The following is a 25,715-nucleotide window of genomic DNA, read 5'->3' as shown; positions in this document are numbered from 1 at the left end:
ATCTAATCAGCCAATCGTGTCGCAGCAGTGCATAAAATCAAGCATATACGGGTCAGGAGCTTCAGTTAATGTTCACTTCAACCATCAGAATGGGGAAAAATGTGGTCTCAGTTATGAACTGAGATGTGAACAGATGTGAACATTAACTGAAGCTCCTGACCCGTATCTGCATGATTTTATACATTACACTGCTGCCACATGATTGGCTGATTAGATAATCACATGAATATGTAGATGTACAAGTGTGTGTATGTATGTATGTGTGTATATATATATATATATATATATATATATATATATATATATATATATATATATATATATACAGGGTTGGGAGGGTTACTTTTGAAATGTATTCCACTACAGATTACAGATTACATGCTGTAAAATGTCATTTGGAATGTATTCCGTTAGATTTCTCAAGGTCAGTATTGTATTCTAAATACTTTGGAATACTTCTTCAGCATTGGTAGATTTGTTCACTTGTTTTGACTATAAAAACTCTGCCAGTACAGTAAGACAAAATACATATACCTAAATATGTTATAGGCTACAGTGTTGTTTCTAAAAAAGATAAGTCAAATGTATCTTGTTTTAAGGATTTTCAGATATTTTTACAGGAAAACAATAAAATACTTTATTATCAAGAATATGATTTTTGTCCTAATATCAAATGTCGTACTAGAAAAAAATAAATTATTATCCAACGTGAATTTTCTTGATAAAAAAGAATGATAGTGAATATTATTATTAATAATTATTATACTGTGCACACACACACAATAAAAATGAACAATTAACTCTGGATTACACATTGATTATTAATGTATTTGATGCATAAATAATATTCACAATGGCAAAATACAAACAGAAAAAAAATCAATCATGCGAAGAGATAACAATAAGGATATTTATTTAAGTAAATTAACCCAATTTTACAGCATCGCTCACTCGACTCGGCTGTTTCTCCGCAGCATTGTCAACAGGCGCGCTCACGATAAAGTGCACGTGCGCCAAGCGCATTCTCGCGCCAACGTTTGATGAACAGCGACCTCTAGTCACAGATTTCTCTAGATCACCCATTTCGGCACAACACCGGAAAAACCCGAATGCTGTTCGGCTCCACGAAGTTATTGATGTAAACAAGGTCAAGTATTCGCCGCAGTATTCACTCTTCACCTCCTCGCCTGGCATCTTTTCTCTTGAGAAGGGTTCATTCAGCGATACAGGCAGCACACCTCTTACAGGTAAGACAGTTGTTGCGAAGACACATTTACGTGCTGTTTTTTATACATTAAAACAGGCTTTATTTTTCTTCTCATATTTGTTATGTAAAGTCAGCATGACATCGTTTACATAAACTGCCACTGTAAATATCATTATGCGAAATACACTGTTTTGGATTGACTTGAAAATGTAATTCAAGGGCATTGCCTCATCAATACACATGGAAGATCATGTGTCTCTTCCAGTATTAATTCTGCAGGTCTATAATGCTTTTTTTGGTCCAGCATCACAATGCAGTCAAAACATTGCTCATGTTTTTAATTATATTAAATGTATAATGATATTAATGAGCCTTTTTAACTCAATGCACAAACATTATTACCTGTATATAGTAGCCATTTGATTATATTAGAAAATGATGTCGAAGATTATTTTTAAATCTCTCTCTGTCCTCATAGGATTGCATAGGATTAATTATAGTTGATATGTAGCCATATTGCACAATATATTTATTTTAATACTTGCATAATTATTTAGTGCTGAGATGTCAAATTTCTGAATGCACTGAATGCTACATAAGTTTCTCATATTTATTTATTTAATAAATAAATAGTAAATCATTTATATAATAAGTAACACAGTTTTCCATTGAAACATATAATCAATTTAGTCATTTATTTAGCCTAGTTACCAGAAGAGTATGTGCACTTTAATTTACAAAGCATACAACCTAATTTTATAATAATAATGATATAAAATTATATAACAAAATGTTTTGTTTGTTAGGTTTTAAACTGAAAGAGATTAAATGTTAGGTAATTCTCTACCTGGCTAAATCGTGCTGCCTTTATGCGCCAGTGAATGTGTGTGTGTGTGTGTGTGTGTGTGTGTGTGTGTCTACAGCTCAGTCACATTACCCTATATTTACCTTAAAAATTATGTACATGTAGCTTTTATATGGATTTTTTGTTGTTGTTTCACATCATAATGTAGAGACCATGTGGTCTTATGTTGTATAAACATTGAGTTGTTGAAGATTTGTTTTATTTAGGTCAAGGGCAAGGTGTGAATATTTTGATGATAAGAATCAGTCATGTATTTCAGCTTTGTGTTCAATCATTTATCTGTGGTGAAAGTCAACAATCAGTCAAAAAAGTCAGTTATTTGTATAGCATTTTTCACAATACACATCGTTTCAAAGCAGCTTCACAAAAGTTATGCATTAACAAAAAATGAAATTGTAATATCTATAAAGTCTTAGAGTGATCATTGTGTAGTTTGAGTAAATATGATTGTAAATTGTGTATACAAATTTAATAATTAATAATAATTGTTTTTAGAACCCCTGTGAGCAAGCTGAAGGTGAATATTTCAAGGAACAAAAAACTCTTTGAGAGAAACCAGACTCACTGTGGGAGCCAGATCCCCCCTGACTAATAACATGAATATAATGCCAATATTAGTTGTTTATGTGCAGTGCAGGTCGTTTTTTAAAATGAGTAAACTAAGTAAGTGTTAAAGGGTAACTAAACACCTGCTCAGAGTCTGACTCCACCCACTAGAAATATTTGAAAATGCTGGAAAAGTGGGCAGACCCCGGCGGGGATAGAGGGAACGAACCGAGTGAGGGGCTGAGCGGGGGGCACCTGAGACTCATAGTGATGGATTAATTGACAGCTGCTGTCTGACTCTATGTTATTATTATTCCTCACACGGTCGCAAGACGACATGTACATGAATCTTGCGTGGTGATCTGGAACCTGCTTACGTCAGCTGTCACCGTTTACGTCACGAAGTACCGCAACAGCCAATAGGAAAATTCAAATGCAGTAGCCACCGTTCAACCTGAAGAGGGCAGCACTCAGACATTTTCACACCATATATTGTAGAATTAAACACTTTATACACAAATGTCAAAAAAATTACTTGAATCAATGACCAGTACTAATAAAGCCCCATGCTTACAGATCATTAACTAAAAAAAGTTGGTTTAGGGTTTAGTTACCCTTTAAGGTTTAAACAAAATTTTGTATGAACTGTAAGATTAATTACAAATGTCTTTGACGTCCATCCTGGATTAACTGCAGAAATTGACATAGATGCATTGTCCTTTGTTAGTTGACTGATGAAGTGTTTTGTTGGCAATTCATTGATAGTCTATGTATTCCATTTTAAGAGTGTAGTCCATCAATAGGCAAAGGTGATGCAGGTAGAGATCAGTGAGAATCGCAGTTCAACCGGCAGGTCATTTCGGTAAGTCTTTCCTAAGTACAAGGTTCTGGCAATGGCATATGAAGCAGAGCTGGACAGGTAATTTGGCATTTTCCTGATGGGCTGACACACTCTGGGGATGATCAGGGGTGGACTGGTCATCGGGAGAACCGAGCGGGCCGGTGTGTTGGGAGGGCCGAATGGGCCAATATAAGCCAATATGACCCGCTGCATTATGCAGTGCGGACCACAAAACGATGCCGCGATATGCAGAAAAGGACAGCGATTTCTCTTCCCAGTCCAGCCCTGATATGAAGTATCCCATGTCTTATGGTTGAAGTTGGCATCAGTTCATCCTCTGATGTCCATCGTAGTAGACTGAAGTGATGTCTGGCTGGCACTGGCTGCATTTAGTCAACATCACTCAGCGGAATGGAGCTGGATCTTGAGACAGGGAAACAAATAGAATAATATAAGCATAGATGCCATTACATTTATAGAGTTATAGATCATGATCAAAGTTTCTGGTTCCAGGAGACCTAACTAATGATGTGTTCACACTTGTAGTTCGGTTCTCTTGGTCCTCTTGGTCCGGACCAAAAATGAAATTGATACATTTAGTCCTGGTTCGTTTAGGGTTCACACTGGCATATTTATCACTGAACCTAACGATACAAAACCAAAGGCATCAGGGAAAAGTCACAACCTGATTGGACAGCTTTCATGACATATATTTTTTGATGGAACTTACCGAACATCCAAAACAAAGCTGTGCGAAATGCGCTTGTTGGATGTATATTTGTATATATGGTGGTATTTTTACCAGCTGAGAACAAACAAAGAGTTAATAAAATGTGTAAAGGAGTCAAAACGACGGCAGAAATTCCTCCGATGTACACACAAACAAAGATATGCTGCAAGGACAGCCGATGGGCGGTTCCGACGATGTTGAGAAGAACCAGATATGCTTGAGGTCAGTATTAGGCAAACGACTTCCTGTTTTTGGTCCGTTTAGATGTCTTTTGTCCATGTTGCGTTCATATATTAATCGAACCTTACCAGAGTTCATTTGGAAGCGGACCGAGACCCACTTTTCAGGCGGTCTCGGTTCGCTTGTTTAGTGCGCACCAAGGTTTGGGTGACAGCATTCACACTTGTTCAAATGAACCGCACTAACAGAGCAATCTCGTCAGAGTTTGTTTTAATCGAACCAAACCTACCAAGTGTGAATACACCCTAAAGCAGCCTAATTGTGAGTTCAAGGATAAATTAGGTGTATGCCTGGCTAAAAAGAGTCTTTAGTCTAGACTTAAACTGAGAGAGTGTGTCTGCATCTCGAACAGTGTTAGGGAGACTATTCCATAGTTTAGGAGCCAAATATGAAAAGGATCTACCTCCTTTTGTGGATTTTGATATTCTTAGGAACTATTAACAGGCCAGAATTTTGTGGTTGTAATGAACGTAATGGAAAACAGCATTGTAGAAGGCTGCTTAAGTACTGCGGAGCTAGACCATTCAAATCTTTGTATTTAGTTAACAGAATTTTAAAAGTTAGACGAAATTTAACAGGTAGAAAATGTAACGTCAATAAAATGGGGCTAATATGATCATATTTCTTGGTTCTCGTTAGCACTCTGGCTGCTGTTTTTTAAATCATTTGAAATGTATTTATTGAACTTGCACCCAGATAGCAATAAGTCGGCGGTCCGCTGGCGGTGCGCCGGCGGCAGTAGAAGCGGCAGAATGGCGAGATCGCAAACACGTTTGACGGCGGTCCGCCGGCGGCAGCCGCTTTTTAAAAGCGGCAGCCGCCTTCCTACCGCCTTCTTCGATACGCGGACGGCCCGCTGGCCAGCCGCCGCTCCGCCGCCGTTATATCGAAAGGCGGACCGTCGGAGGCCAACACTTTTTCCGAGCGATCTGCCGCCGCTTATTGTGTATATATATATATATATATATATTTATAGCATGCAGTTTATCAAGAATAATGATTGATCAAACCAGACAAATTTCCATTTGGCGTTTTAATTCCACATTTCAAAGTACAGTAACTGTCATTGAAACAAGATGTCAGATCACTGAAATATAAATAACAGAAAAATACAAACATTATATATACACACACACACAAAAGAACATGCAGGTTTCCAATTTCTTTTTTTTTTAAAAAACACTATTGTAACACTTACAATAATTGTTAATAATATAAAGAGGTCAGCTCTGGGATGAAAAGAATTACCAGTAAACACAAGCAATGAGGATATTTGGTACCAAAGAAAGTGCAGGATACCAAATAAATTGAGGTATAACATCATATTTACAAGTCATTTCTAACAATAGGTTAAGTGGTAATAATTTAGAGTAAAGCTCTGGAGTAGAATATACCATTATAACTGCAATGCTGACCTGTGGCACAAGGATTTACAAGCTATATGTAACAATAGAATAACAGTTAAGCACTGTGATGGAATGAAAGTATAATTTTTGGTACTAGTTAATGTACAATATCAAGTATCAGAGGTATGAAATAGGATTTACAAACTATAATAGAATTGTTAAGCACTGACGGAATGAAATAAGCCAATACTAAAGTCACGGTAAGTAGAATATTTGATACCAGATAATGTGCAAATATCAAGTATTAGATGTATCTAGGAGTTACAAGCTATATTTAAAAATAGAATAGTTAAGCACTGTAACAATGAAATAAGCAGCAAATTGTATATGAAATAATTGAGATCTTTGGTATCAAGGAATGTGCAGGATAACAGGTATAATATACATTTTGACATTCAACTTACACATGACAACAAGTGGGAATAAATATAATTAACAGCAGAAAATCTGGCTGTAGAGAACACAGCCAATCATAATGTCTGGAGAGGTTGGGGACTGTGTGGCGTAGTGGGCTAAGAATCACCAGTTTTCCCGACCTCCAGAATGAGGCAGTGCAAATTAGCATATCTTCAGTGATTCCTCGTGTGCCTGTATAAAAGGACAAACCATCCCATATTCATCCAAGGAGCTGCCCTCAAAGCAGGGTCACGAGAAAAAAAAAAAAAAAAAAAAAAGAGCAATTTCCACAGTGAACAGTGTGGATTGGGTGAGTGTAGTCTGACACTTTTAGCAGGCTTTTTAGGGGTCTTGATGTTACTGACTGCAGGATAAAGAAAGGGTTCCAGTTGTCAGTGATGCTGGGGTGTCAGTAGTCAGCCTAGGTTTAAGGGGTCGGCTGTGGGTCCCTCTCAGCTGTGCGGCGCTTTTTCCACCTTCATGTTCAGATGCTCCTTTCAGGTAACGTTAACCTGGATCGCCTCATCAGTGGCATCCTGTGTTGCCGGGTTCTTCCGGATGGCTCCTGTAGAAAATAAAGATCTGTCATTCCATTTGAATGGCATAAGGTCATACACATCTACTTAAATATAAAAAAAAATCCAACTTACTTTGAACAATGGTCTTCAGGAACATGTCTCTAAAACATGCTTTATCCCCTACACCAGTCCAGGTTGTATTGATGGAAAGGTGATTAGAGAAGATACTCTGAAGCATTCAGCCACACGGTTGTCTTTAGGTCCCTCCCACATTTGATTGCCAAAAACGGAAGCTGAAAATACAAAAAAAAACATGTTACAAATTACATTTCTCTGAAGCTTCTCATAAATTTAAAATGTGACAGGCTGTGGATTCAGACTGTAGAATATGCAGTGTACAATCTTAATTTTACTTTTTAGATTACCCTATACCGTTATAAACGAAATCGGCACACTTACAAATCGTTGCTGGAGCTCTTTATCCTGCCTCAAACAGTTGTCAAGCAACGCCAAATCTTCCTGGGTGTCTAGGGGGGAGTAACAGATCCCCTGGCAGGGATAACTCTCCAACCGACACATTGGCACTGAAACGTTGCAGCATAGCATTTTGTCGTCCATGCTACGCACAACATCGCCAAATTCCAAGACGTCGCAGCATTAGGGTTTGATCTGCACCTACAGGGGTTCCCAGAATAAAAGAATAAAGTAGTCAGTCCTGGTCCTTCAACTACTAAACTATGACATTTATATCTAGGTCTACTACATGTACAGGTGGCCCCAGTGGGAATTAAACCAACAACCACAGGTGTTGTTTGCAAGTTGTACCTGATTGCCCAGTGCGAGCAAATGTCTTCAACATTGTCCCAACTTGCTTCACCTGCTCTTGAAGCGAGCAGCTGTCATCTGGGAAGTAACAATATATTGATTAGCAATACACTAAATATAATAGTAATATAATATAACCACAATTATCATACCAGTAACTTTCCCTGTAATTTCTATCCACACTATGTTATGCATGGCATACAAGTTCATAATGAAGAACCCTTATGATAACATCAATTTCATTTTTTTCTTTGAAGCAGAATATTTGTTTGTAAAAGGGAGGAAAAAGAAAATGAAATATTGGTATACAGATTTTGGTTGATATATCATACTGTACAGTGAAATGTGCTATTGTTATATCCCTACTCACCTGAAGGACGGATAGATCAGGCAAATCTCCAGTCAGGCCTTTGTAGAGTGTGTGCTCCTTTTGAATAAAACTTTCATTAGTGGGAAGTTGCATATCCACAGGTATTTTAATTCAAACATGCAACATATTGTAATAAATCTACAATATTCAGCCTTTACCTTACACCCTCGGTTGTTGCTCTACACTTTTATTATATTAAATACTTATTTATATAGCTTGCTCACTGTATAATCATGATAGCCTAATACTTATAACACAAGATTGCATCTTAAACGAATGACTGAGTTGAAAACTTGAAAAAGAACGCATTTTACACAGAGGGGACCAGCTAATGAAACTTACCTGCCTACAATAACTGTTTTCATTTGATTTGAGTTACATTAAACATGAATAACCTTAGCCGAGTCCCCAGGAACATCAGGCTATTAAAGTAACAAGCCTATAACTGCGGTCTTATTAATTGTAGCTTCACCATACACTCAAACTGTGAGGTTTATCTGCTTTTACTTACATTGCTCTGTACATAATATACTGTTTTTTGTTCTTTATATACAGATTGTATTAGATTTGCACTACGTGTGTGTATGTATGAAGGTGAGTGTATGTACGTATATGTATAATTATTTATTTTGTGTTCTTTTTTGTTTTTAATTACCTATGTCTTGCTGCTGTTTTTTGGTATTGTTTGTATTGTTGTTGACTGGTAGCTCCTGTCACCTAGACAAATTCCTTGTATGTGTAAGCATACTTGGCAATAAAGCTGATTCTGATTTTCTCATGGACCTGTAACACAATGCCCTGACAGTGACTTCACCGGTGTCCTGATCTTTATTAGAAACTGAGAGGAGACCAAGTTAATATAATTGATATCACAATTATCACAAAAATTAACAAACAGTCTGCTTTAAAACTAAGAAAAAACAAGCTTCTATACTAACGTTACATTAAAAATGAACACGTGGCTGAACTAGCTTAGCCGCTATCTGCCGGCACACCACATTAGATTAAAATACTTACCCTTGTAGTTGTGCAGATAACTCGATATGTAGAGTTTAAAGCCCTTGTCCCTCTTGCTTGTCGGAGCAGGGGACCAGGCATCAACAATGCGATGAACATCGCTGACGCGTATTTTCGGAAGATTCTGGAGACATCGAGTAAAAAGACATTTTGGGCGACGCGCAAGTAAACCGGAAACAGATATGGCGACAGCGGAACTTCACAGTTCAGTCTTTGTCACGTGTTTTAGCAATACATTTTTAACATTTATAATGCGTTTAGATTTTTTTATTGCCTTTACAGGGACTTTAACACTTTCTTAAACATTTGTACAGGTCATAATTGCAAAACCTGTAAAAGGTAAAATAACAAAAAAAATTGAGGTTGGAAAAAATGTAGACATAAACGAAATTTCTGCGCTAACTGTGAAACCAGAGGATAATTTCGCTTTTTCATTGAGTTTATCCTTCACGTCAAAACAGGGATTTTCATGTTTATGATAGATATCACCATGGTTGCAAATTAATAAAAAATAATTAAAGTATACCCGATATTTTGGCCATGTTGCAGATGTCTTTCACTGTTCACTGATACAGGCATTGGTGAAAAGCCTAACTTCATCAATTTATTCTGCTAAATTGTTCATACCCTGTATTAAATATCTATTTTAAAACCTAATCAGAAAGATATTTATTGCCAAGTAAGTTTTACAAAAAGGAATTATTTTTGGTTTATTGCATGTCTCAATGTGCATCAATCAAAGAAATGTAAACAATTTTCACCTGTGCATAAATAATTCAATATATTTTACATATATTACTGTATAATCGCTTCAGAGTTTCAAAGTAATTTAAATGTAATTTCCTAAACCTTACCTTATCATGGAATCAAGAGTCAAGAATCTGTTATAAACCCTAATGGCTTTGGAGCAAAAAATAATAATAGCCAACATGGCTGGTCGATTTTGAGAGTCTAAGCTGTCCTTGTAGGCTATTTCAAAGCGTCTTGCCGCCGGCCGGCTGCAGTCGATTGCCGCCGGCCGGCCGCGGTCGATTGCCGCGAGGCAACCGCCAGAGAAAATGAAGCGGGCGGCCCGCCGTCTGACCGCCGGCGGCATCTCGCAAGAAATGGGAGTGACGAATTCGGCGGCAAACGCTTCATCCCCGCCAGTGGGACGCACCTATAGCCGACAGCTTGGGGACGGCGGCAAAAAGAAGCCGTGCGGACATTTTTTGCTATCTGGGCAGGAGATCCTCCCATTAATGCATTACAATAATCTAGTCTTGAGGTCATGAACGCATTAATTCTTTTTTCGGCATCAGCAACAGAGAGCATGTGTCGCAATTTAGCAATATTTCTGAGGTGGAAGAATGCAAATTTCCAAACATTGGAAATTTGATTTTCAAAGGACAGATTAGTATCAAATATAACACCTAAATTCGGCTATAAATCCTATGCTAGTCTCCGGATACCACTCAGACATCCATCCATTTAGTGACACTAACTACTATAAACCTCATCACCACGACAAGCAGGGAGGGGGCCAGAGCATATTACAGAGTCTGACATAGTTTTTGCAAGTTCATACATCTCTTTAACATTATCTTTAGTGATGTTCGACTGGCGAAGCCGGTCATTGTTAGTGCCAAAATGAATAACATTTTTAGAAAATCTACATTTAACATTAGCCAGCACTTGTAAATTTGATCTGATGTCAGATGCCCGAGACCCCGAAATGCATTTAACAATAGTGGCTGGAGTCTCTATTTCCACATTCCTTACAATGGAATCTCCTATAACAAGGGCACTTTCAACATGATTCTCAGTGGGTGCATCACTGAGTGGGGAGAATTGATTCAAAACCCTAACAGGAATGGGAGAGTGGTGTTGCTGAGCAAGTATGCCAACGAGACTTCACCCAAATGCCCTGCTACAGGGACTTTACAGCTGGAACCAATGTGTGTTTGTTGCTCGCTGTTCTACCTGCTTCCGAAACAGTATCTACCGGCTTCTCTTTCTCAATGACCTTCACTACCTTTCACTAGAGTCCCTCACACAATTGTTTACTTTTGTTGTTGTGGTTCCTGATCAGCAGAGATTGATGCAATAATCTGTGTAATACACAGAGCAGAAAACGAATGCACACAGTTCAAATGCGAGGCATAGACAAGCAAAAAAAGAAAAGAAAGAAAACAGGTGCGCACAGTAATATACGGGTCAATGACGTGACGGGTCATTTTTTTGTCCAAAGGCCTTAATAATAATAAAAAACAAAGATATGACATCCAAAGTATGTAAGGTAGTACAACTTGATCTCTTTTATTGAATCCAAAAGATTTTAATTATATTTTACTACATATAAATGTATTTTAAAGATTTTGAAGTGTCAAAATGTCATTCGGTTTAACCGTCCGGAGGCCAATACAGCCATTTCATTTGTGATTAAAATATCTTAAAATGTAATAAATTTATATAATTTTTATTCTGGCATGATTTTATAACATCATATATCAACATTGTGCAAAATGGTATTCAAATTATGTGTAGAAGTCGTTGCTTTGTTATGAGAAAGAATGTCCGGAAAAATGATTTTCATTGATGTCATTCGGAGAAACCAATATAAAGGCACCATTTTGGATCAAGTCATGTGTTCAGTATCATGTGACAGGATGTGACATCATTCAGACACCTGCAAATGACCACACGGTTGTGAAGCAAAGTAAGTAACTCTCTCTTAACTATTATAAAAATTCATGTTTTCACTTGCTCATACGCATGTCCCGAAATATCAGGTCATTCGGTACAACCGCTATAAAACATGGATAATATTTTAATATTTTAAAAACTTGTACTAAATATAAAATGTTTGATTGTCCTTTTGCTAGATAGCTAGCTAACTAACTAGCTAGATAGCTAGATATCAGCCTGTTAGCACTGAGTGAAGATTTTGTCATTCAGTTTAACCAAAAGTGTCATTCGGTTAAACCGAAATTTTGGTTATACGGAATGACCTACTGGTTGTACTGAATGACAGCACTGTATGTTGGTCATATTTGTACATATTTGCAATTAATAAATACAACATTCTATTAATAGGAAATGTGCATAGTGTATTATTACATCATTTTGACTGAATTTTACCTTTGCAGATGCCTTTATCAAATAAAGAAAAAGCAGCTCACTACTGGGCAAGGATCACTGCTGATCCTATTAAAAAAGAACAGTTGCTCGCCAAAAGAAGAGAAAGGTATCATTTGTTTTTATTATTTATAGACACGACACGACGAGAGAGCAGTATGGGCCCACTTGGAGCCAGTTTTAAAAGATGTAAGAGAGTTAAACACTACCATTGCTAAACTACATGTTATAAGCGATGGTCCGGTCACACAATACCGGAACAAGAAAAACTTCTACCTCACCAGCACAATCCCGTTCCTTAAGGGGTTCACTCAAGTGACGTGGAACTTTTCTGAAAAGGCTCATGGCAAGGGGCCCCAGATGGTGTTGGTGGGGCTGTGAACGATGTGCCGATGCTTATGTTCACTGTGAGCAAGACATCCAGACACCAAAAGAGCTCTTCAGTGTGCTCAGTGCCAGTGACTCAAAGGTAAAATTCTTCTGGATTGAAGACAGTGGCAAGTATGATGAGGCATTACCCTTATATCTCCCCGCCGTTAAAGGTACAATGAAATTGCACCAAATAACCTCCTGAGAAGCTGGCTAAAATACATCATCGTGAAGTTTCCTGCTTTTGCAGCAGACCCCTCCTGTGCATGTGTTATAGCCCTCAGGAAGTTGATTTCAAAAATATCCCAGGAAAGGAAAGACAGGCCTTAGCCGAAGACCAGCAAAAGGACTGCCTTGGTGAACTGAGAGGAAAGTTTGTCATTGTTTCTTATGATGACCATCCCTTTGTAGGCCAGGTCCTTAAGGTGATTGAAGATGAGCTTGAGGTCAACTGCATGCAGCAGTCAGGGGAGAGAAATGTCTTCATCTGGCCAGCCAAACCTGACAAAATCTTCTACTTCAAAGAAGACTTGCATGCAACAGTTAGTGAGCCAGAACCTCTAAACTCACGGTCCTCTAGATTGTGCTCCAGAGACTGGATGGCTTTCATGAATGCATAGTAGCTCATCGTTGTAGCACTTGTTCCAAGAACCATTAAATGATTCAGTGTTTTAATGACTTAAATATAATTAACAAATATGAGTTGTATGTAATGTTTGTTCCAATAACAATGAAATGTCTTAATGTTTGACATTCTTTTTCATAAATATATAGCCTAGCAGCTCATCGTTTAACAATTTAAACACAATTAAATACTTCAATGTTTTAATTAATATAATTTGCAATACGAGTGTAAATATGTTCATTCCAATATCAATAAAATGTTTTAATGTTTGAAGTAATTTTTACATTAATAGCCTATTATAGTAACAATAAAATGTGTTTTTGAAGCTATTTGTGTCTGTTTATTGTCTTAAATATGCATAATGTCAAGGGCAGCAGACATAGTCATTCGGTATAACTGGCCTTGGTCATTCGGTAAATATTAATATAATAATAATATTAATATATATATAAATATTTAAATTGAATAATATTGTTTTTAATAACTAAAGGAACTACAATAATACAAATATAAAGCAGATAAGGCTTTTTTTTCTATATTTCCCCTTTTCTCCTTTCCCTGTGCAATGTTTTACTTGAATATGTTGGAGGGTTTAGAGTAGTCCAATAAAATTACTACATTTACAAGATCAGTGAAATTTTTATTTGATATTTCTTCCATGTTACACACTATATACTATCTCAACATCAATGTCTAATCAGGTTTGTTCATGAATAATTATCTGCAAATTAATAATTTTAAATATATTCATGGTTAAACCGAATGACTTTTTTTGGTTTCAAATTCTGTCAGTCCTGTAAAAAATGACAAAAGCAGTGTTAATTGATTGTACAAACCACATAATCTTATTGTTAACACCTAAGTAAACTAAAAATGGTTTCAAAATTAGTTATATCTCCATTATATTTTTTTTACACTTTTAAAAACCTTATTCGTCAATGACCCATACACGCTTTTGAAATGGTAGAAAACTTTTAAAACTAAGCACGTGGTAAAATGGCAAAGGATAAAACAATGAAGGTAGAGAAATAAGCAACGCTAAGCAGACTTGCAAGCTACAAACAAACGCAGACTCGTCAACAAGCCAAAACAACTTAGCAACTGCCTGGCAAACCTATCAAACACACAAAACATCTTAGCAACCACCCAGACTAACTTACCAAGTTAGTAACCAGTTGGCAAGGCTCTACTAAACAACTGGAACAGCTTAGCAACCACATAACAACTAGATAGTTACAAGATAGCAATCTTATATTAACTGCCCAGCAACCACTCAGAGCACCACTGCAACTTCATAGCAACTATTCAGAACACCACAGCAACTACACAGCAACCACTCAGAACACACAGCAAATGCATACAACCATTCAGAACACCACAGCAACTGCATAGCAACCACCACAGCAACTGCATAGCAACCATTCAAAACACCAAAGCAACTGCTTAGCAACCACTCAGAACTTCACAGCAACTGCATAGCAACCATTCAGAACACCACAGCCACTACATAGCAACCACTCACAACACCACAGAAACTGCATAGCAACCACTCTAAACACTGCAGAAACTTTATAGCAACCACTCAGAACACCAGAGCCACTGCATGGCAACTCTCTGAACACCACAGTAACTGCATGGCAACTCTCTGAACACCACAGTAACTTCATATCAACCATTAAGAACACCACAGCCACTGCATAGCAACCAATTAGAACATCACAGAGTCTGCCATAGCAACTACTCAGAACACCACAGCCACTCCAAAGCATCCACTCAGAACACCACATCAACTGCATAGCAACCACTTAGAACACCACAGCAACTGCATAGCAACCACCCAGAACACCACACCAGCATATCAACCACTCAGAACATCACAGCAATGTCATAGCAACCACACAAAACACCACACTAACTGTATAGAAACATCTCAGAATATCATATTAATGGCATAGCAACCATTTGAAATTCTTATGATCAGTTTTGGTAATAAGAATCAGTCATGTATTTCAGCGTAGTATTCAATCATTTACGTATCTCTTGTGAAATTCAACAATCAGTATGCTCAGTTAATTGGTACATTTTATTGTTTGCTTGACAAAGTCAACTCCTCCTGACTATCTGTCTACTAACTGCCTAGTAACCCCTTATCAACCAGCCAGAACAGTTGCGACACTAGGAATCTCATATGAACAGCTCAGCAATCACTCAGAGCACCACAGCAACTGCATAGCCACCAGTCAGAATATGACAGCAAACACATAGAAACCACTCAGAACACCACACTGGCATAGGAACCATTCAGAACACCACAGCGACTGTATAGAAACCATTCAAAACACCACATCAACTGCATAGTCACCACTCAGAACACCGCACCAGCATAGCAACAAATCAGAACACCACACCAGCATATCAACCAATCTGAACACCACATGAACTTCATAGCAACCAATCAGAACACCACAGCAACTTCATAGCAACCACTCAGAACACCACACTGGCACAGCAACCAATCAGAACACCAGGGCAGATTCATAGCAACCAATCAGAACACCACATCAACTTCATAGCAACCAATCAAAACACCACAGCAACTTCAAGACAACCACTCAGAACACCACACTGGCACAGCAACCAATCAGAACATCAGGGCAGATTCATAGCAACCAATCAGAACACCATAGCAACTTCATAGCAACCAATCAGAACACAGCAGCAGCTGCTGAGCAACCATCCAGAACACCACACCGGCATAGCAACCAATCAGAACACCATGGCAGCTTCATAGCAACCAATCAGAACACAAAAGTAACTTCATATCAATCAATCAGAACACCACATCAACTGCATAGTAACCACTCAGAACACCACACCAGCATAGCAACCAATCAGAACACCACATCAAATTCATAGCAACCAATCAGAACACAACAGCTGCTTAACAACCATTCAGAACACCAAACCGGCATAGCAACCAATCAGAATACCATGGCATCTTCATAGCAACCAATCAGAACACCACACCAGCATAGCAACCAATCAGAACACCATGGCAACTTCATAACAACCAATCAGAACACCACCGCAACGAGTCGTGTGATGCCATGCGAGGGTCGGATGTGAGAACAGTGAGCTCTGCTCACTTTGCTAGTTTTTCATTCTATCTGTGTCATAAACCATTGAGATTCTATACACCCTGGTCTATAACAGTTCTGTGAGGCCAATATGTCAGAATTCAAAATCCTCTGGCTCTGGAGACATTGAAAGACACTTACATTCTCAAGCTGACACCCCAGACAGGGCCGCATACCAGGGACTCGGTTTGGACAGTATGGCAGGAGAAATCCAGTGTCAACTATCTAGCATGTCGGTTGGTTACAAGAATGGGGACGTCAAGAAACGGATTGATTATCTGGAGTCATTGGAGAGGGAATTAGCTGCTAATCCACTAGTGACCAAGATGGACTTGCAGTGCTTTTGGGAAAAAGCTGGAAGACCTTGAGCATCGTAGCCAGTGAAACAACGTCCGAATTGTTGGAATTCCTGAGAACAAAGAAGGTCGAGATATGGTGAAATTCCTAGATGAGCTCTTCCCAATTCTGCTCGACATAACAGCCCATAAGCTGGAAGTTGTGTTAATTCTGGCCAAATTTCTGAGATCGTCCAATAAAGATTTTGTGTTGTGCGAGACCAAGGGTAAAGGAAGGCTTTCTTGGAAGAACCACAGCATTTTCTTGTTCCCAGACTTTGTGAATTTGACAAGAGAGAAACATGATCAATGCAAGAAATGCAAGAAACTTTTGCATCAACGGAAGGTCACTTTTGCACTGATGTTACCGGCCAAATTGAGAATAGATTCTAAGGATGGCCGCAAAATATTTACATGCCCACAACAAGCGATATATTTCATAAAATCAATGGACTGAGGAAGTCATGGTGTGTTTCTCATGCAGCCAAGTGCAATCCATCTGTTTTTGCACCGATTACCATAAAGTGAATAGCGTCACTAGATCAGACTCCTTTCCTTTACCAAGAATTGAGGATTTCTTGGATAGAGTTGGTTCCACTTGCTTCATCACTAAACTAGACCTGCTCAAGGGATATTGGCAAGTGCCTTTAACCATTTGTGCATCTGAGAGTTCTGCCTTTTTCACCCCTGACAACTTCCTCCAGTATTCCGTGATGGCCTTTGGTATGCAGAATGCACCTGCCACCTTTAAAAGGTTAATGAAGCGAGTGTTGTCTGGGATTTCAGACTGTGACGCCTCCTTAGATGATGTCGTGATTTACTCACATACATGGGAAGAACATCTAAGTAGTCTAGAACAAGTTTTTAGCAAACTAGCTGATGCTTTGTTGACCTTAAACTTGTTAAAATGTGAATTCGCCTAGGCTGTAGTTACTTACCTTGGCCTGTGGAAGAAAAAGTAGCCGCAATTCTTAACTTTTGTACTTCTAATAACAACCGAGAGCTACACTGCTTTCTCGGTATTGCAGGGTATTATAGGAGTTTTTGTAAGAATTTTGCTGCCATAGTTGCTCCTTTAACAGATCTTCTCAGCACTACTAAGAAGTTCTTGTGGACTCCTTAGTGTGTCTGTGCATTTAACGCTGCTAAAGACCTGTTGTGCAATACTCCTGTCCTCTCCGCTCCACTTTGCCCTGTCATTCAAATTACAGGTGGACACAAGTTCCTCGGGTGCAGGGGCTGTACTGATACAGGAGGATATATATGGTGTAGAACTCCATGTATGTTATTTTTCTAAAATGTTCTCAAGATGTCAACTTTCAAAGTAACATTCCATGTTCAAATGTTTTTTCAGTATTCTGCACAAATCGTATATAACCTTTAAACTTCTAAATTTCTTTTTAAACTGACCAAGATTTTAAATTTTATAAAGCCCAAAATAACCTTTGTGAACTTTCTGAAGCTGTTTTAATTTTTAGGCCAGGCTTTGTCAATTCAGCATTCAAAGTTTGTCTTCACATAATTGTTCTATTTTTCCTGGTATGTAATTGGCTTAAACATCACTTTTTGTGCTGTGCTCAAACATTTTATGCTGTGACACACATTCTAATATTGTGAGTTGTAAGAAAAATCATTAGAATCAATCTGACTCTGCAGTATTGGTAGAAAGCTTCAATTCATTTCTTTGCTGTTGTCATTTCCTCTCTTAAAGGATTTCCTTGAGCACCAGTCAAGATGATGCAGTGCCTGCAGATTCTGTATGAACCAACTAAGAACGTCTCAGCCAAGTTTAAGGTACCGTTAAAGAATATCTCGACAATCTGTTATACTTATAAAATAACATTGTACAAAATAGTGTTCAGATTGCTATGACATCATTACAGGTATAATACATTTTTGTCCTTCATTTCTGTCCTTTGGTTTAAAGGTGATGCTCTTTTTGTTGATAATTGTGACTGATTTCCATAGCTGTAAGTAAGAAATAGTTTCTTCCTACTGAATAAGAGAAAACAAAATCACAGAAAGTAGAACATGCATGAGGTGCATGTTAATGAAACTTTGTTTTTGTTTGTTTGACCGTAGCCTTCATCCTTAGTTGCCTGAACTGACAACTTGCTTTAAAATAGTCTGCCATAGCCAGACTGTTGAATATCAGCATAAGTTCTGGTCCACATTGCAGCTTATTCTGGACACAAACCACCCACTAGACAGGAAGAGACCATTTTACTGACATGGAAAGCAACCAAACACAGTTCCTTTTGTTTTTATGTACCTTTTATGGAACAAGTTTATAGCATAGCATCTCATGCCTTATTGCTTAAGAAAACAAAGAAGAATATACAGTTATGCTCAAGAATATCTAGTTTGCTTGCCAATCAGTGCTTCAAACTAAACTCTTTCAAAGATTTGATGCCACAAACCTGGCAAACTTTTTATCCTCAGCAACAATTATTCTATCAAATTGCTTTGTAAGCCTTGCGGTTGTAGCTATCTTTGGCCAGTGTTGTGTGCAATGTGCATCAAAGATCGAATCAAGATTATTTTCAGTCTGTGTTTCACTAAAACATATTCACTGATTTTACGTCGACAGGAGTTTCGTAAGAAGTCGAAAAATGAGAAGAGAGAACCTCTGGACGAGAGCCAGCAGTTCATTGTGAATCTTGCTAAGGATCTGAGACGAGTCTGTCAGGTACAGCCACAGATAAATGTCTAGTACACCATTAAAAGGGTCATGTCATGAGGAATTCATATTTTTGACATATAAGAGGTCTTTCTACTATAAAAACATACTTTAAATTTCAGAACTCAAAACTTAATCCCCAATGCAATAAGGGTGCTTTCACTCTTTGTTCTATTGCTTGGATCAAACCTGAGTTAGTTTTATCGCCCTCCCGCTGCCTTTTTTTTTTTGTTTTTGGTTTTGGCTCATATAACCGTGGATTGCTTCTGAGCCAGGCATAATATGATTCAAGCTTTGCAAAGCATCTATTATTGAAAGATGGGGCATTTAAAAACACTATTGGACCCAAAGCAAAATAGGAAGTAAACTAATTAATTCATGAATATTTCAAATGTCATGACTGTTTAAAAGTGTATGGTGCTGAGTGTTAACGGTTGTGCTTCAGATGAGCAGTTTAATATATTCGGATGCAATATGTTGGATGTGCAAAATGAATTGAAATGAAATGTAGTTTTATAATGTTGTTGAGATTGTTAATTCTCTTCCGATTGAGTTTGAGTGTTCAAGGGGCTGCGGGATATTAACCAATCAGAAACGTGGGTGTTTATTTGAAAGTTTTAAGGAGGCATTTAGACCAAAACTGAGCGTTTCAGTAAGAATGCCCGAGACAGAGAGAAAACTTATTATATATTACTAAATTATGACAATATTAAGTGGACCTCAAGGAAGATAATAAAACTTTAAGAAAAGAGCATTTCATGACCCCTTTAAACCAAAGGTCACAAGAACTATATATGGCTAAACAATTTAAATTGTATTTTATATCTATTTAATATTTGATTGTGTTTTTGAATTATTTCCTACTGGGACCTTTATTTTGAAATTGTGTTCTGATTACCCACATGGGCTTGTTAAGAGAAGTTCACCTAGGCAGTTAAAATTTGTTTAAATTTTCTACAATTGGAATTTCAAATATTTGATTATTAATATCATAGAAATACCACATATGTTGTGTTTGTGATAACATGTTTATGGGTAATGCATACTGAAAAATGAAATTATTAATAGCTATACTATATTTACAGCAGTTACTGTAGGACCATATTAATTAGTTTGAATTTCATTCCATTTTAAATTCTACTTTATTCAGTTCAAATTTGAATTACAATTCTGAGTCTTGTTTGCTACATCAATTAAAATTCAGTTACTGAATTGGAATTTCAAAGGCACTCTCTGTTCAATTCTGAATGGCACACAATGCTGACACATAACTGATGTTGATTATACAGTCATTTAGCTGTATTCTTATGAAGGTTGCATGCATGCTTTTTCTCTCATGGGTGGTGTAGAGGTCAGAGGTGTTGGAGCACATCTCCAGCAGCGAGGATGTTTGGCCCACGCTCACCTGCCGGGCCTTCGTACTGGAGTGGGCCGCCATGCTGGAGAGCAAGGTGAGATACTAACTGTTATACCCTGTCCTAACCAGAGATGAAGTGTGACATTTCAATAGTCATTTTTTCTGTTCTCATGCTTCTCAAAATGACAAAATCACAGCCAGTGGTGATACACTTTTTTTAACAGCCTTGGTTCCAAATGCACTTTTTTAGCAGCCTTCCCCTTTCATTTGCAGTAGAGTGAAGATTTCTTCAACCAAATCATTAGTTGCAATGAATCACAGCAAAGCAAAAAAAGTGTCTAAAAGTCAGTACAAAGACAAAGCTAATGTATCATCAAATATTTTTCTAACAGAAGAGGCCAATGCAGACAGATGGCTGGCAAGAGAGAAATGAGTGGAAGGATCAGGCTCTGATCAATGAGCTAGATATAGAGAGTGCAATGAGAGTCATTCTAACCTGGACCAAAGACCTGAGGGCCCAACCAGAGGTACACACACATCAATATTATATCTAGCCTTCTGTTTTGTTTGTGTTTTGTCTTTTAATAGTTGCATATCAGTTGCATTGAGTCGAATATATTTTGTGTGCTACATTGCAGTGTATTGGTGTAGAAAATAATTTCTTCTCCCTCCCTGTTTAGCAAAGTGTCTGGCCTGGAGAGCAGGTGGTGGTGGTTTTGGATGACTTTGAGAATCACTGGAGAAGAGGCCAAATGGCCACACTGCAGTCAGCTATGGAGCTGGTGTTCTGGATCCTACTCCACAAAGAACTAGACAAGGTGAAAGAGAATAAAATATCTAGTAACTTAAAAGATGAATTAAGAGGACATTTGGCTCTATAGTAACACCAAAACTGATTTATATGTTTCGATTGATATGTGTTTAGGAGAACATTCCCCAAAAGTGGCTTATGTGGAAACAGAGGATCCAAAACATAGGTCAGATCTTCTACTTGGTGTCCATAGAGAATAAATTCACTATAATGAATAAAAAAATATATATATTTTCATGAAATTCACTATAAATTCACTATAATTAATCTAAGAGAATTTGGATATAAAATGTATTGTAAGCGATGTATTTATTTATAATTTTTTTTGGTTTTCATGTAGGTGCCATCCCATATATTCCTCACACAGGTGAGTCACCTGCCTTACCTCTGACCGTCTGTGTAGATATTCTAGACAGATTTAAAGTAATACATAATTGAAGTAAATCATACTATGAACTTATTATACGAGTTAACTATGTTTTTCTTTTATATAGTATGGGACTGGATCTGTGATGCCGGAGGTAAAATGTTGATTCTGTTCCAAAACCTAATGAGCTGCCTTGTTGTCTACTGCATCCATAAGCAGCTGTCTGCTAATGTTGTCTACTAATGCTCCATTTAAGTTTTCCTTGGCCAATTGTGTCTCTTTCTTTTTTTTTAAATAGTTTTCATCAGGTAAGTGTCTAGAAACATTGCAAGTTCTTGAGCAGGAGTTTCCATGTAGTTCATGTGTGTATTAATAAGTAGCGATCCAGCGCTTGAGTTTGTTATTTTGAATGTTATGATGAGTGCTCATTGCGGCTGTTATACTTTAAGTGACACTGAGTGATAGGTAACAGCGGAAATATTATAAGCTAACTATATCATTTTCAGTATTGAATGAAATTCAAGCTTATTTGAGGAATTATGACTGACGTTTCTCGATTCGTCTGCCGCCTTGTATGGATTTTTCCAAGTTCATCAAGAAAATGCATTCTGGGATTGCCTTCTCTGCAAAGTAAAAATGCAATGCTGCCATAGATTTTGGCTAAAAGAAGTTATCTTAGAAGATTTTGGATTAGGAGTGCAGCTATGATGCCTTAAAATGCTGCCTATGTAGGCAGCTCACTTGGTTGTGGGACAAAGCCATTATTATGATCTACTTATAAGAAATTTTTTTGTGAAATAATGTATAGATTATCACATTAATCACAGATTTCACATTAGTCACAACCTTCCATTCGTTCCATTATAGTGGAGGTGACCCTTGACCTGGACACTGCCAACCCTGACCTGCTGATCTCTGAGGACGAGAAGCGCATGCGGTGTGGTTTTGAGCGCAAAGACGTGCCCAACTACCACCAGCGTTTCGACGGCTGGTGGTGCGCAGTTGGAACTGAAGGCTTCAGCAATGGCCGGCACTACTGGGAAGTCGACGTTGGAGAAATGGACTGGCGTATCGGTATGGCCAAAGAGTCAGCCTTACGTAAGGGCTTCAAGTCACTCAACACTTCCACTGGCTACCTAACCCTGCGTTTGGAGCGTGGTACAGAGATGAAGGCCCTCACTGTGCCGTTCACTGCCCTTCCCACCACCTCCATTCCCCATAAGGTTGGCATTTACCTGGACATCGACAAGGGCCAGCTGTCCTTTTACGATGTGGAGAGCCGCTCCCACATCTACACCTACAACGAAACATTTGACGAGAAGCTCTTCCCAATCTTCGGAACGGTGGAAATCATGAAAGATCTGGTGATCAGGTCTCCCAGAAACAGGAGCCAATGCATGTGTCCCAGCATGTGCCTGTGGGGTTGAGACCCTCCGAGCCTAGTGCTTAATCTCTAGACCAGTGGTTCTCAGTTAGTAGTGGGTTGAGATCCAAAAATGGGCTGCAGGGCTGTTCGGACTGGACAGCAAGGACAAAACAATGCATGAACAGGTTGTGTGCCATGCCCTCATCCTCGAAAACCATAAACAAAACTAAGCAAGGCTAAAGAAAATAAGTTAATTTCCCAGTCAGTTTATGTCATGTTATTGATTTTGAATATTGTTCGGCCTATGCAGTTCTTGGTAATATTCATAAATTTCACTGTTTTATTTTAATGACATGTCTATTTACTTTTTTATGATGAATAATTTTGGTACTGTGTTGGGTGGCTTCATAATGTCCAATTTCTGAGTCCTAAAGCAAAAGCAGTTGAGAACCACTGGCCTAGACCTCTCATTAGCATTAGATATATCACTGGGCCATGTTAGTTGGTCACATTTAAGTGATTGACAGTGATCAATATAGCAGTATAGACCATTAATTCCATCAGAGTAGTACTAGTGTATAATCTGTTTCAGCTACTGCTTCTGTGGTAATTCTGAACATACTGCTGTCTGCACCTTATTACAATGTGTTCACCTGCCCTGTCTGCACTTTCACATTCATTTGACAAACTAAAATCATGACATGAAAATGCACTTAATAATAAATAAAATAAATTAATCTCAGTGTCTTCACTTTTATTTTGTCTTTTAAACTTACACAAGTAATATAACTTAAAGGAATATTCTGGGTTCAATACAAGTTGAGCTAAATCGACAGCATTTGTGGCATTATGTTGATTTGCACAAAAATAAATTTTGACTTGTCCCTACTTTTCTAAAAAAAGGAAAAATCTGGGTTCCAGTGAGGCACTTACAATGGAACTGAATGGGGCCAATCCATTATCGTTAATATACTCACTGTTTTAAAAGTTCAGCCACAAGGCGCAAACGATATGCCTATGTATACTAGCATGATGTTAGTGTGATAAAATCTCTTACTATCTGTATCTGTGCAAAATTAAAGACAATTTTCCAACTTTGTTGCCTTGACATAAAGCTGTAAACACTAAAACCCTGAAATGACTGTAAAAACTATTTTCAGCTCAAATAAAACATGAGTTTTAACAGAAGAATTCATGTTAGTGCTTTTATAAAATAACAAGCTTCACATTTCTGCCTTTAAACCCTCCAAAAATGGCTCTTTGTAACCCATATTTTAGTTTTACTTTTAGTTTTTATTTATTTATAAAAAATTAAAAAAAAAAGGAGGGACGAGTCAAAATAAATTTTTGTGGTAAGCAACTTTATGCCACAAATGCTGTCGATTGCACTTCATTTGAATTGAACCCGGAACATTCCTTAAAAACACTTGTTTTTTCTTAGGTAGTTTTCAGATCCGATATCTGAACAGTAGCAACGGGGAAATAAAAGTATGCAGGAAGTAGTATTCAAAATAAATAAATTGAATAATTCGAATAAATGTAATTAGCAAATGGAGGAGTATATCACGTAATATCAATTTTAATCTAAATTTAATAAAAATTATTTATACATTTTATATAAATTTTTCATTCACAGGAAAAAGTACACATAAAACAAAATGCAGGACCAATGGGAAAATGTATTGAAAATGTAAATGTTATTAGTTTTATAGACTTAGTTAGGAAATCCCCATCTAAAATGAATACAATTCAATTTAAAAATATTTGTTTAATAATAAATATCAAATTATTAAGGTGTTACTTACATAATAAGAGCACGGATATATATATATATATAAAATCATCGGTGCTTTTTTGTGTGCCCAGGGCCTTTGACTTCTCTTTCATCTATTTATTTATTCGTTAGAAAATGTCAAAAGGAGCGCAGAATATTTGCGTCACCGAACTCATCGCATGACGTCACCAGTGCGCGACTCTTGCTCAGAGCTGAATGAAAGTTGAGTGAATGTTGACATTGTTGATGTAGTTGTTATTATGAGTGCCATTCGTCGAGCTCTAAAGAAACACTTCGGATTCGACCAGTTTCGGTCACAGCAGCAGGAGGATGTCGTGAAAGCAGTGTTGAAGGGTGAGAACGACACTTTTGAAAAGGTTTATTATAATAGAATTGTCAGGAGTTAGCTGAGTGCGAGCTCAACTGATGGCTACATCATTCAGTTTAATATACCTTAATGTTGTCAGATGTTTAATGTGAACACTAACAATGCAATATGCTCTATATTTATCAGCAGTTTATGTTGTCGTATGTGTAGTGGTGCAGTAATTATATATGTATGTGTGTGTGTGTGTGTGTGTGTGTGTGTGTGTGTGTGTGTGTGTGTGTGTGTGTGTGTGTGTGTGTGTGTGTGTGTGACAGGTGACAGGGATGTTTTTGTGTGCATGCCCACTGGTGCAGGGAAGTCTCTGTGCTATCAGCTCCCTGCAGTTCTGGCCAATGGCATCACATTGGTCATTTCTCCACTGATCGCTCTCATCCAGGTGAGTGACACCCACAATATGTATCCCACCCTTTTAAATACTGTTCAAAACT

General features: G+C 37.7%; 2 protein-coding genes across 2 annotated transcripts in view; both read left to right on the top strand.

The window, feature by feature from the left end:
* Positions 1-1,021: 1,021 nt before the first annotated feature.
* Positions 1,022-23,881, top strand: si:ch211-120g10.1 (E3 ubiquitin-protein ligase TRIM21). Its single transcript, XM_052139477.1, has 10 exons — positions 1,022-1,247; positions 18,256-18,338; positions 19,135-19,233; positions 20,574-20,675; positions 20,974-21,108; positions 21,262-21,399; positions 21,507-21,558; positions 21,733-21,759; positions 21,887-21,913; positions 22,627-23,881. The coding sequence occupies exons 2-10, from the start codon at positions 18,279-18,281 to the stop codon at positions 23,184-23,186; spliced, it is 1,200 nt and encodes a 399-aa protein (XP_051995437.1). The 5' UTR covers positions 1,022-1,247; positions 18,256-18,278; the 3' UTR covers positions 23,187-23,881.
* A 1,235-nt stretch (positions 23,882-25,116) lies between these two features.
* The window catches only part of recql5 (RecQ helicase-like 5), a 41,058-nt gene continuing 40,459 nt past the window's right edge, over positions 25,117-25,715 (top strand). The window contains exons 1-2 of the mRNA XM_052140126.1: positions 25,117-25,253; positions 25,542-25,663. Coding sequence (XP_051996086.1) covers positions 25,160-25,253; positions 25,542-25,663 — 216 coding nt within the window. The 5' untranslated portion in view covers positions 25,117-25,159. The remainder of the gene's footprint in view (positions 25,254-25,541; positions 25,664-25,715) is intronic.

The sequence above is a fragment of the Xyrauchen texanus genome, chromosome 12, assembly GCF_025860055.1.
Source record: "Xyrauchen texanus isolate HMW12.3.18 chromosome 12, RBS_HiC_50CHRs, whole genome shotgun sequence".
NCBI lineage: Eukaryota > Metazoa > Chordata > Actinopteri > Cypriniformes > Catostomidae > Xyrauchen > Xyrauchen texanus.
Note: the sequence above shows the minus strand (reverse complement) of the source record. Positions and strands in the feature narration are given on the sequence as shown.

Bases quoted from the DNA above. Each gene is read 5' to 3' on its own strand.
- si:ch211-120g10.1 (XM_052139477.1), top strand. From the start codon at position 18,279: ATGATGCAGTGCCTGCAGATTCTGTATGAACCAACTAAGAACGTCTCA. The intron at 21,109-21,261 runs GTACACACACAT...CTCCCTGTTTAG, and splicing joins ACCTGAGGGCCCAACCAGAG to CAAAGTGTCTGGCCTGGAGA. The intron at 21,760-21,886 runs GTGAGTCACCTG...TCTTTTATATAG, and splicing joins CCCATATATTCCTCACACAG to TATGGGACTGGATCTGTGAT.